This window comes from Anser brachyrhynchus (genome assembly GCF_964034855.1).
Source record: "Anser brachyrhynchus genome assembly, chromosome: 9".
In the NCBI taxonomy this organism is placed as follows: domain Eukaryota; kingdom Metazoa; phylum Chordata; class Aves; order Anseriformes; family Anatidae; genus Anser; species Anser brachyrhynchus.
The window spans coordinates 7,168,984-7,184,239 of NC_137703.1; the positions used below are offsets into that span (position 1 = coordinate 7,168,984).

The 15,256-nt window shown below is 39.6% G+C and overlaps 1 protein-coding gene across 6 annotated transcripts in view; it reads right to left on the reverse strand.

Annotated features, from left to right (window-relative positions):
* The window catches only part of TBL1XR1 (TBL1X/Y related 1), a 111,589-nt gene that overhangs the window by 10,265 nt on the left and 86,068 nt on the right, over window positions 1-15,256 (reverse strand). For all 6 annotated transcript variants that reach the window (XM_080603935.1, XM_080603936.1, XM_080603937.1 and 3 more), the window contains 8 exons: window positions 10,055-10,157; window positions 7,216-7,361; window positions 5,565-5,784; window positions 3,294-3,426; window positions 2,951-3,092; window positions 2,589-2,652; window positions 2,390-2,487; window positions 553-613 (listed from right to left, as the gene is read on the reverse strand). In XM_080603935.1, coding sequence (XP_080460061.1) covers window positions 553-613; window positions 2,390-2,487; window positions 2,589-2,652; window positions 2,951-3,092; window positions 3,294-3,426; window positions 5,565-5,784; window positions 7,216-7,361; window positions 10,055-10,112 — 922 coding nt within the window. In that variant the 5' untranslated portion in view covers window positions 10,113-10,157. The remainder of the gene's footprint in view (window positions 1-552; window positions 614-2,389; window positions 2,488-2,588; window positions 2,653-2,950; window positions 3,093-3,293; window positions 3,427-5,564; window positions 5,785-7,215; window positions 7,362-10,054; window positions 10,158-15,256) is intronic.

Here is a 15,256-nt window from a genome sequence, read left to right on the forward strand (position 1 = left end):
TAAAGGCCCTTCAATAACTTGTTTGTTGTTCTCTCTATTTTCCAGCTGATTCCCGCAGGCTTGCACAGCATGCAGCCCACAGAGCAATTTGTCTGACCTCCCCGAATGGCAGCACTCTCATCCGAGCTGGCCAGTGAACAGCCTTTAGCTGGTTTGTGTCCAAACAAATTGGGGATGGCACAGCGGGAAGTAAAGAACAATGGGATGTGGAGATGGGATTACTGTAGCAGGAAGGTGATGAACAGTCCTTGGCAGATAAACATAAATCCTCTGAGGCCCAACCACTTGCTATCTGCCCCTGTACTGCAGCAAGTTGGTAATACCTGGACTGTCTCTTATGATTTCCATATAACTGCAATGAAATTATGAGTTATAAAGTTCTAAAACTACATGAGACTACAAATAAGGCACTCAGTATCCAAAGACTGCCTGTAAGACTTTAAAACGGTGTACACAAGCTCCATAAACTTCAGGTATTTTATTTCTTAAATAAATAACACTTTTTTTTTTCCCCCCAGATGACAATCCTGAATAAGCAAAATCAATACTTACCAGAATGAAATGGAAACTGCTGCTTGGCTTCACCAGTGTGGGCATCCCAAATAATTGTGGTCTGTATTAAACAGATAAATTAATAATAAACAAACTTGTACAACTTGCTAATTTCCCACAACTTCCACCATTCGCATGTATCAAATTACCTAGCCTACTCCCCACTGCCCTCACCTACATGATTAAGTGTTTCTAGTGTTTTATCCACTACTAAAGGAAATAGTGGTAGATCTACAGACAACAGAAGAGAACCTTAACACCTAAACAGGTGTTTTATCATAACATCTTAGGGTCTGCAGGGAAGAAGGGGGTTGTGAGTTTTTGTTTTTTAAATCTCTCTCTTCAGTCCTATTTATATCCTTCTAATCCACTTCACACAGTTAATTTCATTTCAGATACTTGCATATTCAAATTGTCATTTCAATTCCTTGTTTGTCCCTATGGAGATCTTTATACAAACACAGCCTCATAAACCAAATCTTTCAGATTCTGTCAGATTTTGGGGTGTAATTTTGTTCTTGTTCTGAGTTCTCTGCCAATACTCCTGCTATCTTTCTGATAAAAGAAAACTTTGTAGTTTAATAGGTATTTCATAATCAATATATTAAATACCAATATTCCTGGCCTACCTTATCAATGAAAATTTTTGATCAATGAAAATTTTGAGACTGAAGTCAGCAGAAGTATGAACTGACCACAAGTTATTTATGAAAAAGAAACATAAGGTTGAGCCAATCTTTCTGCTAATGCAGAGTATTTTTCAAAGCACAATCTCAGCTGCTTTGTCCAATGAGTTTTATTGACTGAAACAATGAGGCTTATATCTCCTCCAGCATATTTTTCGGCAAATTAAAGCTGAAGCCCCACAAAGGTGGAGGTTTACATCTTTTACATCCTCACAAAAATGTAAAAACTGGCGTAAGCCATCAGAGCTGCCAAAAGAAGAAACCCATCCTTTCCATGCTTTGAAACATTTACTCTTTTCATTCCTTCGTGCGAGCACAAGCATTTATAAAGCTGGGCACTAAGGCAGACCAGGTTAAGCCAATGTGGGAAAATACAGCCATATATAGAGAGGAAAATATCTGAGGGTCGGTTACTACTTCACAGGGTACTGCCAGTTTCAAGTATTGCAGAACTGTGGTCTTACTTCTGCACCCTGAACAGGTTATAAACAGGAAAAACTAAACAACTTTTACTATTCTTTGAACTCATCTTAGGTCTGTTCTTCGTCATCACTACTGCATCTTTCCTACCATTTGTAAAATCTCTGACTAACTCCAGCTTTGAATTTAAAGACCTTGCGAGTCTTTAAGTTTGTTTAGAGGCATGAAATAAAATCAAAGTTAAACAATGGGCTTCATGGCATTATGCTACGAGCACCCCCCAATCAAATATATTGACTTTTCTTATGTTCCAGCTCTAACCTTTTTAATCACTCTCAGGCTTGAATGATAACCAAATCAGCCTGAATCTATTCCTCCAGTACGATTCTTTTTCTGAGGCTTTGCATCACATGCTTCACTAAATTGTACCTGATTTGGTTTTACAAAGCTTTAATGTTACTGCATTCAATGCACTTACTTTGCAGCTTACACTAACCTAATTGGGAAGAGACCCAGGTACATTAAAATCTAATGAATTAAAGTATTTCAATAAACTATTATAAAACACAGTGAAACATAGCTAGCATAACAAGTTCTTTGTAAGTACATATTTACGTCCCACGCCTTTAGTTTAAATTTAGTTATTTACTTTCTACAGCTTTGTTATTATGTTTACAATTAGATTATAACGGTGAAGTAAAGAATTTTAATTTTACCAAAGATTATCTCACCTTGTCCACTCCTGCACTTAAAATGAAGTTTCCTTTCTTGTTCCATTTTAACGCAAATATAGGACCTTTATGTTGCCCTAAGGTGCTGGCAAGATTACCTGAAAATTTATATTGATATGAATACATTAAAAAAATAAAAAGCTATGTTGTGAACCACAATAAAGGAAAAATACTAGAAATTAAGAAGTATTTCACATACCATCTTTAGTCCATATCCTTGCAAAGCCATCGTAAGACCCAGTTGCTAGAAGTGTACCTTCACTCTGCCGGCAAAAAGGTTATTTTTATTTAATTTTACTGTATAATTCAAAGTTAAGGAGCACAAAGCAAATTTCAGGTAGCAGACATCTGCATAAGACTGATGATATTTATTCCACAGACTACAATTATTTAAAACAAGTCCCCAAAGTACAACACAAGAAATTACAATGCAACTCAAAGTGAGATATACTTTGTGTGCAGCTACAGATGACGCATCGTTGCTGTCACTTAAAATTTGACTATGCAAAACTGTAGGTACAATTTTCTCACAGTATTTTGAGCACTGTCATTTTGACTTACGTTCCAGTCCAGTGATGTCACGTCTTTGTTGCTCGGTACATCCTGCCCTCCTTCTCGTATACAGTGTCGAAGTACCAGCTGCGTTGAGCCGCTTGTGCTGTTTTCACTGAGGTTCCATATCCGTGCTGTTGAATCTCCAGATCTACAAAACAGTTATGAGGATATTACCCCTTCTCTCGATTCATTTCAATTAAAAAGGTCTTCCTTTCAAAACAATGAATATTGTGGCCTTTGATCTAGAGGGCACTGAGGCTGGAATTCTTTTAACTTGTTACTATACCCATACAAAAGTACATCAATGAACATCAATATTATGTATATCCATAGTTAATGCAGCACATACCCTGAGGCCAAAAGGTCACTAATGGGATTCCAGGCACAGATGAATACTTCAGATTCATGGCCACGCAGTACCACTGCTTTGTTGGGAGGGATTTCAACATCTCCATCTACTTCCATCATATCTGTGTGATTATCTGCATTATGGGAAACAACAGTAGAGAGAGGTAGATTTTAATATTTTGGGATAATACAGTTTAATTACTGTATGATCAGGATTCTTCTGGAATAAGTACAATTAATTCACCATGCATATGGACCAAAATTGACAAAGCTGCTACATTCCTTTTTCTTTTTTCTAAATCCCAATCTGTTTATAGTTCTTCATAAATTGGTACTTGGAAAAATGAAGTGAGAAACCTCCTCTTCTAAACCTCAGCATCCAAATGGACTTCATTATGAAACTTCAAAATTGACACCAAAAATGACTTCATGTTAAAATATAAATGCTGATTTTAAAAGTACTTACCATTTTTCAAGCACTAACTTGCTTAGTACAATATGCTGCTAGTTTATCTTGTACTTCAAAAATACGTTTATGGCACATTAGTTTTCAAAAATCAAGTTCAAAAATCATCATAGAATTCAAGCAGGTTTTAAATCAACACTTCTGACACTTCACTTCTAAAATGGCTTTGATTAAATATAGTAACATTTGGTGATACGGTAAACTGCTAACAGAGCTTCTTAAACTGCATTGGCAATTGCTGCAAAATTGTGGCAATACATAGCTTTTTGTGTGGAAGGGATGTTGAATCCATTTTGTTCTGTAAAATGTACTGGGGGTAATTCAACTGACAAAACAGTTTTCTTGCCAGCTATCATCAATCATTTTCTATTATTAAAAATATTTTCACAATGAGGATAAATGCAAAATATAAAAAATGCTAAACAGTTCACCTGCTCCATATTTACTCACTGTGATTAAATAAACTATTTCACATTTATTGCTTAATTTAACATTAAGAGTTTCTGTCACTGTTTGTATGTGTGAGAAAACAGAAAAAGCTATTAGAACATAAGCATTCTTAAGATACAGTACCATATAAAACCCTGTTTCAATTAAAGGGAATCAATGTTAGTATAATTCGATGTTCCAGCCAGTAGGGGTTGCTGGTATATCACGTTTAACAGGAGCTGAGATCTGAAGTTTAAGCTTACTCGTTCCAGTTCACAATTCACAAGCAAATCTTAGGAGATTTTTACATGAAAGCATCAAAGTTGAGAGCTTATTTGTTTAAACCAAAGATTATATTTCTAAGTTTATTTATAATATATAATAATCTAAAAAATAGTAAAATCCAGTTGTAAAATGTAGAATTTGTACATGGCCTGATACGAATATTTTCTCAAAAAGGCCTTTACTTCAGGAGCTGTTACAGCAGAAGCTGTAACTCCTGCTGTCAAATGTGTAACTCAGGCTTCCAGAATAGTATTTTCAAAACCTAATTTTGATGTCTTACCTTAACTTTTCTATAATAAGCCTGATTGTAAGTTATGTTCGACCAGCGATGACGAATAAAACTCGCTTGTTTCACCAGTCGCAACTAAAACCATGCAGTGTAATTGTGCACAGCAAATCACGAAAACTGATACTGCTAAAGAAGACAAAGGACACAGGATTTGTCTTGGCAACCACGATCTTCTCAGCATGATAAGGAAGTCTGCCCAACAGAGAATTAGTTATAGATCTCTGATTCAGTTGGTTAGCAGAACCTGGCAAAAGTAGTGCTTGCTGGAGCATGACAAGCAGTACTGTGTTTTAACCAGCTAAGGATAAGCAGGCTCCTCTCCTTGATCTTTGTACAGGGCCCAGGGTTGGGGAGGTGTAATATTTAAAGAATCGTCTCCAACATTTTCTCTTCAGGCAAGAGCTCCCAGGGCGTTGTGGAAAATCTTCAAATGACAGGGAAGTAGCAGTACTGAAAGTAGGGTCAATTGTACATTGTAAACTAATGAATTCAGAAGTTCACACCTCCTCCTACAACTCCTAACATCAAAGCAGGGACAGTCAAAGGTGAGACACTATTAAAGTATCACGTACAAATAAAGTATTCTTTGCAAATTGAAGGGTTACTAATACCTATACACATTTATCGCATTCTCTGCTAGCTAGTACTAAGGCACGTGAAGAAGTTATATGAAAAAAGAGAAGGAAATGACATATCATAGAATCACAGAATGGTCTGGGTTGGGAGGGACCTTAAAGATCATCTAATTCCAACCCCCTGCCATGGAGGGTTTGGTTAGGCTGAGTTCATTTGTCTCAACTTACTTGCTATAGTATGTGCTCCGTTCTCTTCCCCATTTGCAGTATTTTCACCATTTTTTGCTGATCCCTGTTGGTTAGTTGCAGCTGCGGCTGCAGCAGCTGCTGCCTGCTGTTGTGCAAGTTTATCTCTGTAGGCCTGTTGTCTTGTCTGTACCACATCAGGCATCACTGCATCTATCAGTGAGAGAGACTCTATCGGCCTACCATCAAACAAGGTACCATCCTAAATTACAGCAGAGGGAGAGAAGGAAAAAAAAAGACAACATCAAATATGAATTAGCATAACTGGCAAAAACTCTAATATAAACTAAATACAATAAAAAGGCAACAGTTTACAAATGTTGCTGGAAGTGATTTCTCATTTCTGTGGTTAGAACTGGAATTTTACTCTAAAGTGAAGTGGCCACCATAAATATGCAAAAAAGCCACTGCAGGCCTCTGGCAAAGGTTCTGGAATCAAAATTTATATGCTTCAGGTTTGCTAAGTTGTCTGCTAAAGCAAAAAATTCTGTAAGCTATCTATGAATATGATTTCAAACATGAGTGGCTGTAACAAAGTCTAATGGTTTGTTTGAAGAGCTGCAAACATTGCAAGTCAGGTCACTGGCTTGTGAAGTTATTCTATCTTATTAGACTAATACTTTCCATAAACATATTATCTGGAGAGTTCACTAGTTTTCTTCCTTTTTTTAAACAGTGTTGGCATGCTTTCAAACAACAAAGAAGAATTTTATCCTGAAATGGACAAGACCCAGTTAAAAATACCCTTATACATACGCTAGGGCTTTGCAAGGATCTATTTTTAGGACCTAGAAGGATTCCTTGTGATAAATATAGGGTCTCCTTCTTTTATTCCGATCACTTGGTTTATTTTTCTGAGGGTTCCTAAGGGAAAGGATTTGCCTCATTGGGACTATGAAAACAACACATAAACAAAAGACATACGGAAGACTGGAAAGACAGCAGAATTAGTGGAAAAATTGTTTCCTTCTGTAATAGAACTGGCACACACAAAAGCTGCTAACCTTCCAGGCATAAATAAGAATGGAAATTGAGGGTGAGAGTCTGCAGTCTCAGGCAGGGAGACACCTCGCTTTCTGTGCTGATGGAATAACCATTTAAACATCAAGTTCAATAGATCCTGGTCAAAGATGAATTAACCAGCAGAGGCAAAAAGCAAACTGGCATACTTCATCCTTCCTGCCACAGACTGAAACCATTTCTCTATTTGTAAATCTTGCCTTTGGCCTCTCATTATCTCATTACAAGAAGTCACCCAAGTGAGAGCTGCTCCCCTCCCTAGCCCAAGTCTACGGAAACACAAAGTAAGAGGTTACTCGTCTCAATGATTATTTTATCGCACTTTTCTGGATTTACTGCAACATTATATTAGGGTAAAAACTCTACAGACAACGGACCTTTAAGCAATGAGCCAGAACACCATGCCTGGTGTTGTGTGGCTGCACAGGGCAGAACCCCTACCCAGTTATGTCACTCCATTCTGGTTCCACCACTGGAGTCATGGTGAACACCAGCAGTGAGGAATCTGAAGTAAAAGTAAATAAATAGGATACAAGAAAGTTAAGAAAAAATACTAGCATTGAAACTTACTGCAAGCAAGGACATAATGCTCCCGTAGACAAAGCCTGCTTACCTCATTAATACTGACTTCTGCCTCTACATACTGCAGACCTTTCTGGATGATGGAAATCAAAGCAGCTGGTGGCACCAGAGCACCGTTTATATTGGACTGGCTGATATGGCTCTCTATACCAAAGGTAAATGCTGAATGGGAAAACCCTAAAGACAAGGCAAAAACACCAGAATTGATTTATAGATGGACAATGCAACGCACCAAAGAACAGCAAGATCTCCTGTTTACAAATCTAAGCAAGTTTTACAAAGTTATAGCATCCTTACAAAATATGAAAAGCTCATCATAACACTTCTTTTTCCCTCTTAATGCTTCTAATTTAAAAAGACAAAAACTAAGTTTGTATTAGCACAGAAATTATTAATTTTATCATTGGCAAAACATTTATGCGTAAGTATAAAAATATTAAAAAATAGCCAGTTTTATTTAAATAGATTCAGTTGTTATTTTTTTCTCACTGGTTTGTTACCCATGAAAATAAAATGAATCTGTACGTAGAATAGAATTAATTTCATGTTATGGTGCTGTCATAACTGTGCATGTTTTAGCACTTGGAACTCCACCAGTATTGTGTGCTGATTAAGAAGTGACAAGCACGTTATGGTGCAGCACTGGTGGCTGCTTCCTATTTATTTGACTGCCCTGGAAACACAAATTTAACCTAGAGAAAATTAATTGTTTCAGCAAATTAACTTTACTGTCATATAATTTTTTTCTTAAACTACAGTTTTTTGTTTGTTTTTTTTTCTTTTTTTTTCTTGTCAGATAACTAAGAACCTGCCTGCAAATTTTCAAATGAAGATAAAGCAATTTTTAAGTTTGGCTTCTCTGACAAAAGCAATCTGCAAGTGGAATAGGAATGCATAATTGCTTTCTGCAAATTCAGGTGGAACAATGAGTTTCTTCTTTCTTCTGACAGAGACTGAAAAACCCTGCCATCCACCACTATTTCTGGTGCTTCTTTGTCTCAGCTTGAGAAGTCTATAAGCAGTGGACAGATGTTGCATCAGCCTCCACCAGCTCTGAAGGAAAGGTGTATGTGTTAAAGCCACAAAACCTCTTTTGAGCAAAAATAATACAGCTGCAGGTAAGTACTCAAAGAACGTATGTATGTTTACACACACATCTACAAGTAAGACATGACTGGTTACTGACGCCTGCATAGAAATATAAGAAAAGACAATTACTTCTAACCCTTAGAGTTAGTTATCTATGACACTGTTTTCCAAAACCAAACATCAATCCTGTGCCAGTGCAAAAAAATATATATATATATATAATCAAGGTTTAGCCTCTTTCATCATCAAAAAGGTTGCACCTGTCCTCAGGTCAGGGTCACTGGCAACATGCTAGGATGAGATTTGAAAAGCAAATGGGATCTGAGAAGCTGACAATAAACCTGTTAAACTAATCACCTGGAGCAAAGAATTCCACTCATCCAGTAAAACTAGTAAAATGTGGTTTGTTTTTTACCCCACTATTCTTAAAATTCTAGGACTCTTTTCCTCACAAAACTCTAGTGATCTTAACAGTTACTCAGTAAAAACTCACGGAACAACTTGGGTAAAAGGGTTCTTACACTGAATTTAATTTTATCATATGTATGATTTTATGATGCATAACCGTCAAACAAGTTTTAAAGAAGTCTGAAGCCACCCATCAACAACAGAAAACTAATAATCAGTAGATGTTGAAAGGTAACATGCACACTGAAGTTGATCCCTTGAACTATTACCTTAAGATTTGAGTTTACTTCTGATTTGAAACACAGACTTCTTTTATGTATTGCTAAGACCATATTCCCTCCTGCTAGCTGACAATCATCATTTGTTCAAAGACTGGAGCACGCCCTGATTTCCAGTCAAATCTGCCTGTTCTAAACGTAGACTGCTTTAAGCAATCGATATCAGAGCTGTAAGTAAAAGCTAATGTTGTTTCTACTCTTAGTTTCGAGAGCATCCACCACCACCACAAAAACCACTGCAGCCATATGGTCACATCTAGAAACTCAAACATGCAACCCAAACTGCTGCGCTTTTGGAATTTTTTAAAATAAGCTAAGGGATCATACCATCACTACAGTATTCTTGCTCATGTTTTGCAGAAATAGTTCAGATATAAATGGCAGGAAAAAAATTTCTTTGCAAGTTTGACAATATTCATCTGTTTTGCTCTTACTCCTAAGAAGCCGGAGACTTTGGCTAGCCTTACACAGAAGGAGAAAACCTTCCAAGAAAGTGTCCTTTGGGAAGGCTTTTCAGAATCCAAGTCATTCTTGTAAAAATAAAAAAAAATAAAGCTGTTCATTTGTATTTATATTCAAATGATACCAGTAATTTGGTCACAGCTGCCATTTTTTTTTCCCTTGAAATACAGCAACGTCTGCCCTTCCACAGTCACAGTCAAGCAAGAAGTTTGGTCATACAACACCAGCTTTCAGGAGCACCATCCTGCGTACTTCATGACAGAGCAGGAAATAACTGTATTTTTGGTTGTCATCCTTCCTCTCCTCCAAAGAATATAGTGCGAAGTGTCGTTGTGACCCTGTAGCTAAAAAAGATCACCAGGAAAGTGCATTTCTAGTAATCAAGTGAGTCCTTGGTTGACTGCCATCTGAAATCTCCAAACAACTAAATCTGATTGTTACAGAAGGTAACTTGGCAGGAGTTCATTCTCTTGTTGAGAAGAAACACCAAGAAACAGTTCAGACAGAAGCACATGCCTACTGGCAAAATAATTAAATAACTTGGCATTGGCTAAAGTCGGTTGCAGATGAAAACCAAATAAATTAAGCATTGTTAGAACAATCAGAATTGAAAAAAAGAAAAAAACAACTCACCTGACTCTTGTAAGTATCTATATACCAGGAAGTTAACCTCATCACTGCTTATACTCATCTTTATTCCCAGTTAAACCATGAGGTCACAACAAAGGACACAACCCTAAAAATAAAAAGTAGGTCAATTAAACATTTTTTTAACAAGTAAAACATATTTCTCAACAAATGCTATATTTATAAACTAAGTAGCTCCTTGGCAGCACAGACTGATTTTATTCGGTAATGTGAGTAAGTCTACCATAGCCGTTAAAACATCATTTATCTCTCAGCAACATTAAGGTCAGTAAATTAAATACTGGAGGGCCAGATTCTCAAATGACATAAATTGGTATGAACTGGGAAAGCACTCCCCTTAACACCGATATTAAAAATGCCTCATTTCACAGGTCTTTACACAAATAATCGAGTGAGTTCCACCTAATCAACATTATTGCTAGGAAATACATTTTTCAAACTTTGGATTTCTCCATATTTGGGTAACAAAGATAGAGCACTTGTTTTCGCTTTGGTATCCAGGCAATTTTTCACTTTTACTTCTAATCTGCTTCAATTTTCAGGTCCTCCTGCTCTAGGAAAATTGTGTAACATAGGCTACAACACAGTATATGCTCGAAGAAAAGCCCAATTTTTTTCCCCTAAAAATTAGAAAATGCCTCGGCCATATATTTATGCTTTGCAAAAATAATTCTTAAAATTAGAGACAAAGTTTAAGCAGAGCCTTTTTAGTAAAAGCATTTCTCCATGCTTTTAATCAATGTTTTAAGAAAATCTATGGATATAGATAGATACACAATTATATATGTACACACAAGGATTTTGCTCAATTTTATTGAAAGTAAATATTTAGCAAGAGAAATAATGCATCAGAATATATACACTTTCGATGACAAATTTTGAAAATAAAAAGCATCAAGAGGCTTTAAAACATGAAAATAAGACCATACTTTTTTTTTTTTCCTCCTTACTTTAAGCTTCATTTTTGAGAACATTCTCCTGACTTCTGAATGTTTGAAAGTTAAAATCCTGATCTTTCCATAACATCAAGCAAACACAGAAAGACATCAGCTCCCGGAAGAGTACGAAACAAGGTGCACCTCCTGCTCCTCCTGCCTGCCTGGCACCTCACGCCAGCGGGCCCTTCGAGTGTTTTACCCAGCTGCCACCATCATTTTCCGACGGAAGTCAGAGAAGGTGACTTCCCTACTGTTATTGGACAAGGCTTGACTGGACCTCATTTAAATAAATAATAATAAAAAACAGCTAATAAGTTCTTGGTGTTAACTATCAGCTTCATTTGCCGCTGCTGCTCCAAGCGGGAAAGCCGTGAACCCAGCAGTACACAACAGGTAAAAGATTGATCTGCATCATGAGGCTGCCAAACAGCAAAAGGCTTTACATATTCCTTCCAGGCATTTTTTTCCCAGCAAGATTCCCCAAGAAAACAGGACGAAATAACCACATCGCCTCTCTTGTCATCTAACTTTTGAACTTCACCGTCCCGTTTCAAGCGAATCCGACAGGGAAGAACTCTCAGGGACGAGACTTTCCTACAGGCCCCACAGCAATGGCAGCTGTGCAAGAGAAGGGGCCCAACCGAGCTCCCCCACAAACGGAGGGGCTACAGACAATTTGGGCAGCGAAGGGGTGCATTTACCCGAAACCAGGCAGGGCTGCAGGGCACAGGGACACCCCAAAGAGCCAAAGGGGAGCGCAGGACATTGGGGTTGGGAGACAGGGAGCTGGGAACCAGGCCGGAGGCGGCGCAGAAATCCCGGCCTTGTGCCTTCCAGTGCTCACCGAGAGGCTTGGGCTCAAGGGCTGCGCTGGGGAAGGAAGAAAGATCCTCAGAGTTTCTAAAGGAAATAAATAAAAAAGGCAGAGCTATATAAAGTCTTCTCATTTCTATTTAAGGGAAGAAAATAACTGGTTCCAGTACAACTTCTTGCTAGTGCAGCTCAACTTTCAAAGGTACACTGGTACTATGCTCGCACTTCCCCCATCCACAGCCCCCGGTGGTGCCAGACGTACAACGTTTATTTTTCTGTTTAATACCTGGCAAATTACTGCACACTTTGGGGGATCATTTATCGAGCAGCGTGTGAGATGAATGCCACTTTCAGCCATTTCATGCATTAGCAAGCAGTTCTTATTGTCAAGCCTGGTGCAAATCATCTTTAAAGACTCCTCATAGCAGAAAAGTTCTGCAGAAGCAGGAACAATATCCTTCAGAAAAAGAAGGTAATTAAATTTAAAAAGGCTTGTAAAGAAGCCTTTTTACGTGAAACACACAAACGGCAGCGTCTGTGTCATGAGTCTGTTACTGATTTTTAAAGTCTCATGGCATCATCCAAAAAAGATGGCTCAAAATGCAAGAACCAGATATGAGCGCTACTTGCTACATAGAAAAGATCTGTATTATTAAAATAAAAAGGGCTCCCCCACTCAAAGCAGAATTGTTGAAATGCCACAAATTTGCCTGTCACATTATGTAGCTGGATAACTAACGAAAAAGCTAACATTTTGCATGTCTTTCAAAAGTGTTATTCACCCTGCCCAAGTCAAATGAGTGTAATTTTTCAAGGCTGGTTCCAAGTGTTTTTAAACAAGCTGCTTGGGAAGGTAAGGACAACTCCTGCCACTCAGCTCACGGAAACTTGCTTTCCTACCCAGCTATCAAGAGGTGGCAGTGTAACACTGGCTTTGGTACGGTAACAACTCCAACAATACAGAAACGTGTTAAATAAATACACAGCTTGCCTGATGAGGGCATGAAACTGAAAAGGCTGCAAAAGTTTCCCTTTTTTTTAAATCAAGCTATTGCTTTATCCATTTTTCCAGTGCTTGTTTAATGCTCCTGCGAAGCCCTTTCCTAGCACCCCCTCCCCACAAGAGCTGTGGTTCACCCATTGCACCCAAGGGAGGACTTGTGGAAGGAAGGAGCAAAGCCAAAGAGCCCTCCTTCCATCCCCAAAGCAAGCTGTCAAACTGAAGACAGGACACAGCAGCCACACGACAGGAGGGGACAGGATAACTCTCCCCCTCTGACACACCCGAGGCTGATGCCAGGCTGGCTGCCGGCCGGCCCAGCAGCAGCAGCAGGTCAAGCCGGGCTCCCCCAGCAGCGGGTCCTGTAGCGTGGCCACCTCCAGCCCGAGTTGCCAGCCATGCAGCCAGCTGAACCTCCGTTTCATGTAATGGCGAGGCTGTGGCACCGCTTTTACCAGCCATGGGGACAGGGCTGCCCCATGGCTTCCCGCAGGAGCTCCCAGCGGGACTTTGGGCTTTTTGTAAATGAGCAGGAAAGAGCTGAGCCCCTGCTCACTCCCAAGTGCAGAGGGGGCTCACCACAACCACAACGCCAACCAGCCCCACGCAGCGCCTCGGGTGGCACCGGGAGCCCCAAGCTGCTCTGGTCACCCTGAGGTCCCCCGGTCCCCACAGCAGCAAGATGAAAACAAGGTCGGAGCAGAGGCGGGACAGCCAAGCCCAAAGGCAGCAGCCACGCTCAGCAGTCGACACACACGGCCACCCCCTCACTCCGTGCTCAAGTTGCAGGTGGCAGAGGATGTCTGCCAAAGAAAACCTGTAGCACAGCAGAAAATAAAGCAGCTAGCCTACCAACAGTGTCAGCTCCGCTTTCCCTAATGCCCGCACAGGGCCCCAGGGTTTGTCTGGGAAGTGACAGAGATTTCGTACAAGTGGCATCAAATAAATGGAAACAGAAACATGAAGAGAGGAGGAAAGACTGAACAGAAGAAAAATCAGAGGGGTGGAAATAGATTTATCTTTACATATGAATGTACCCCTGCACATACACACATACCCCACATACTAACAAATATACATCAGTAATGGCACTTTATTTCCCTCAAATCTGCTGTTCCCATGTGCAATTAACTATTTGTTTGAGGCAATTAATAGCATATTGATATTGCTCTTCATTTTAGATACAGCAACTAAATAACAGAAAAGATAGAAAAAAAGATCCAAAAGTAAGCAGAACTGACACAGAATTCCTCCTACCAGTCTTACATGTCCAGCCTAATTCGCAAAGGGCCCACTAAAAATATTCTAAAATACTTGCAACTGCATATTCCAAATACATTCTGAAAATTTATCAAGATTCTTGTGGCCCTTTTTTCTGGCCCTAATAAAAATTCCAGGTCTTCCTGAAAACGTGCCAAGGGTTTACAGGAAAAGCAAACAGGCAGACACATCCCCACTACTGCTCTGGTTCCAAGCACGCTTTTAAAGGGAAGCCTCCCGCTTGCCCCGACATTTGTTCTGTGCCTTGGAGCAGCCCCAATACATGCAAGCTTGAATCCTTGTGGGTAGAACTGAACCCGGGATGTGCACAAGGGCTCGCTGAACGTGCCCAAAGCACTCATGGACTTTCAGGCCCTGGGACCTCACCGGGACCAGTCCAGTGCAAACCCACCTGAAACCAGCACACGAACGCGTGCTGCATCCTGCGCACCCTGCTCATCTGCTCCTCCTGCATCTCAACGCTTGTTTACAGAAACACCACTGAAAAATCACACGCTACTCCAGAAGGTAACAAAAGACAAGTTTTTCCAAACCAACTGCAACATTTTTAAACTCTAGCCTAGGGCAAGCTACCTCTGACCCGGCCCTGTAACAATTCCACGTTTTCCTCAAACGCTCTTCGTGGATTTACAGCGAATTCAAATCAAGGTATCCCAGGACATTCTCAATGTTGCTATAGAAAGTCTCCGAACTCCCAAAATTTATCAGGCATAAAACACGCCAGCCACAAAATAAAAAATCAGCTGTCCGTACTTAACACTGGCCTCAAGATCTAGTCATAAACTTGGTGCATCACACATCAGTATCAAACAAACGATGCACTTCTGTGCCTTTGACAAATTGACCCAACTCAATCAAGTGGTGAATCAATGGCTGGAATCAAACAAAAAGTCATTCAGAAGCTACTTTTGTCAAAGGAAATTAGGTTTCCTGTCCCAGAGCCTGCACACCAACTCCAACTTAGCTTCCACTTAGCAAACACATGCCTGTATTTCTGCAACTTGACTACTGTAAATCCAACACCAGCCTGCAGCGTCTTACACAGGCTTCTCCTCCCCTTGAGGACCATCCTCATGCTTTCATGCTTTGGATAACATTTACAAGTAGAATCCATTCCACTAAGATCAAGTTCCACTATCATGAACACCGGATCTG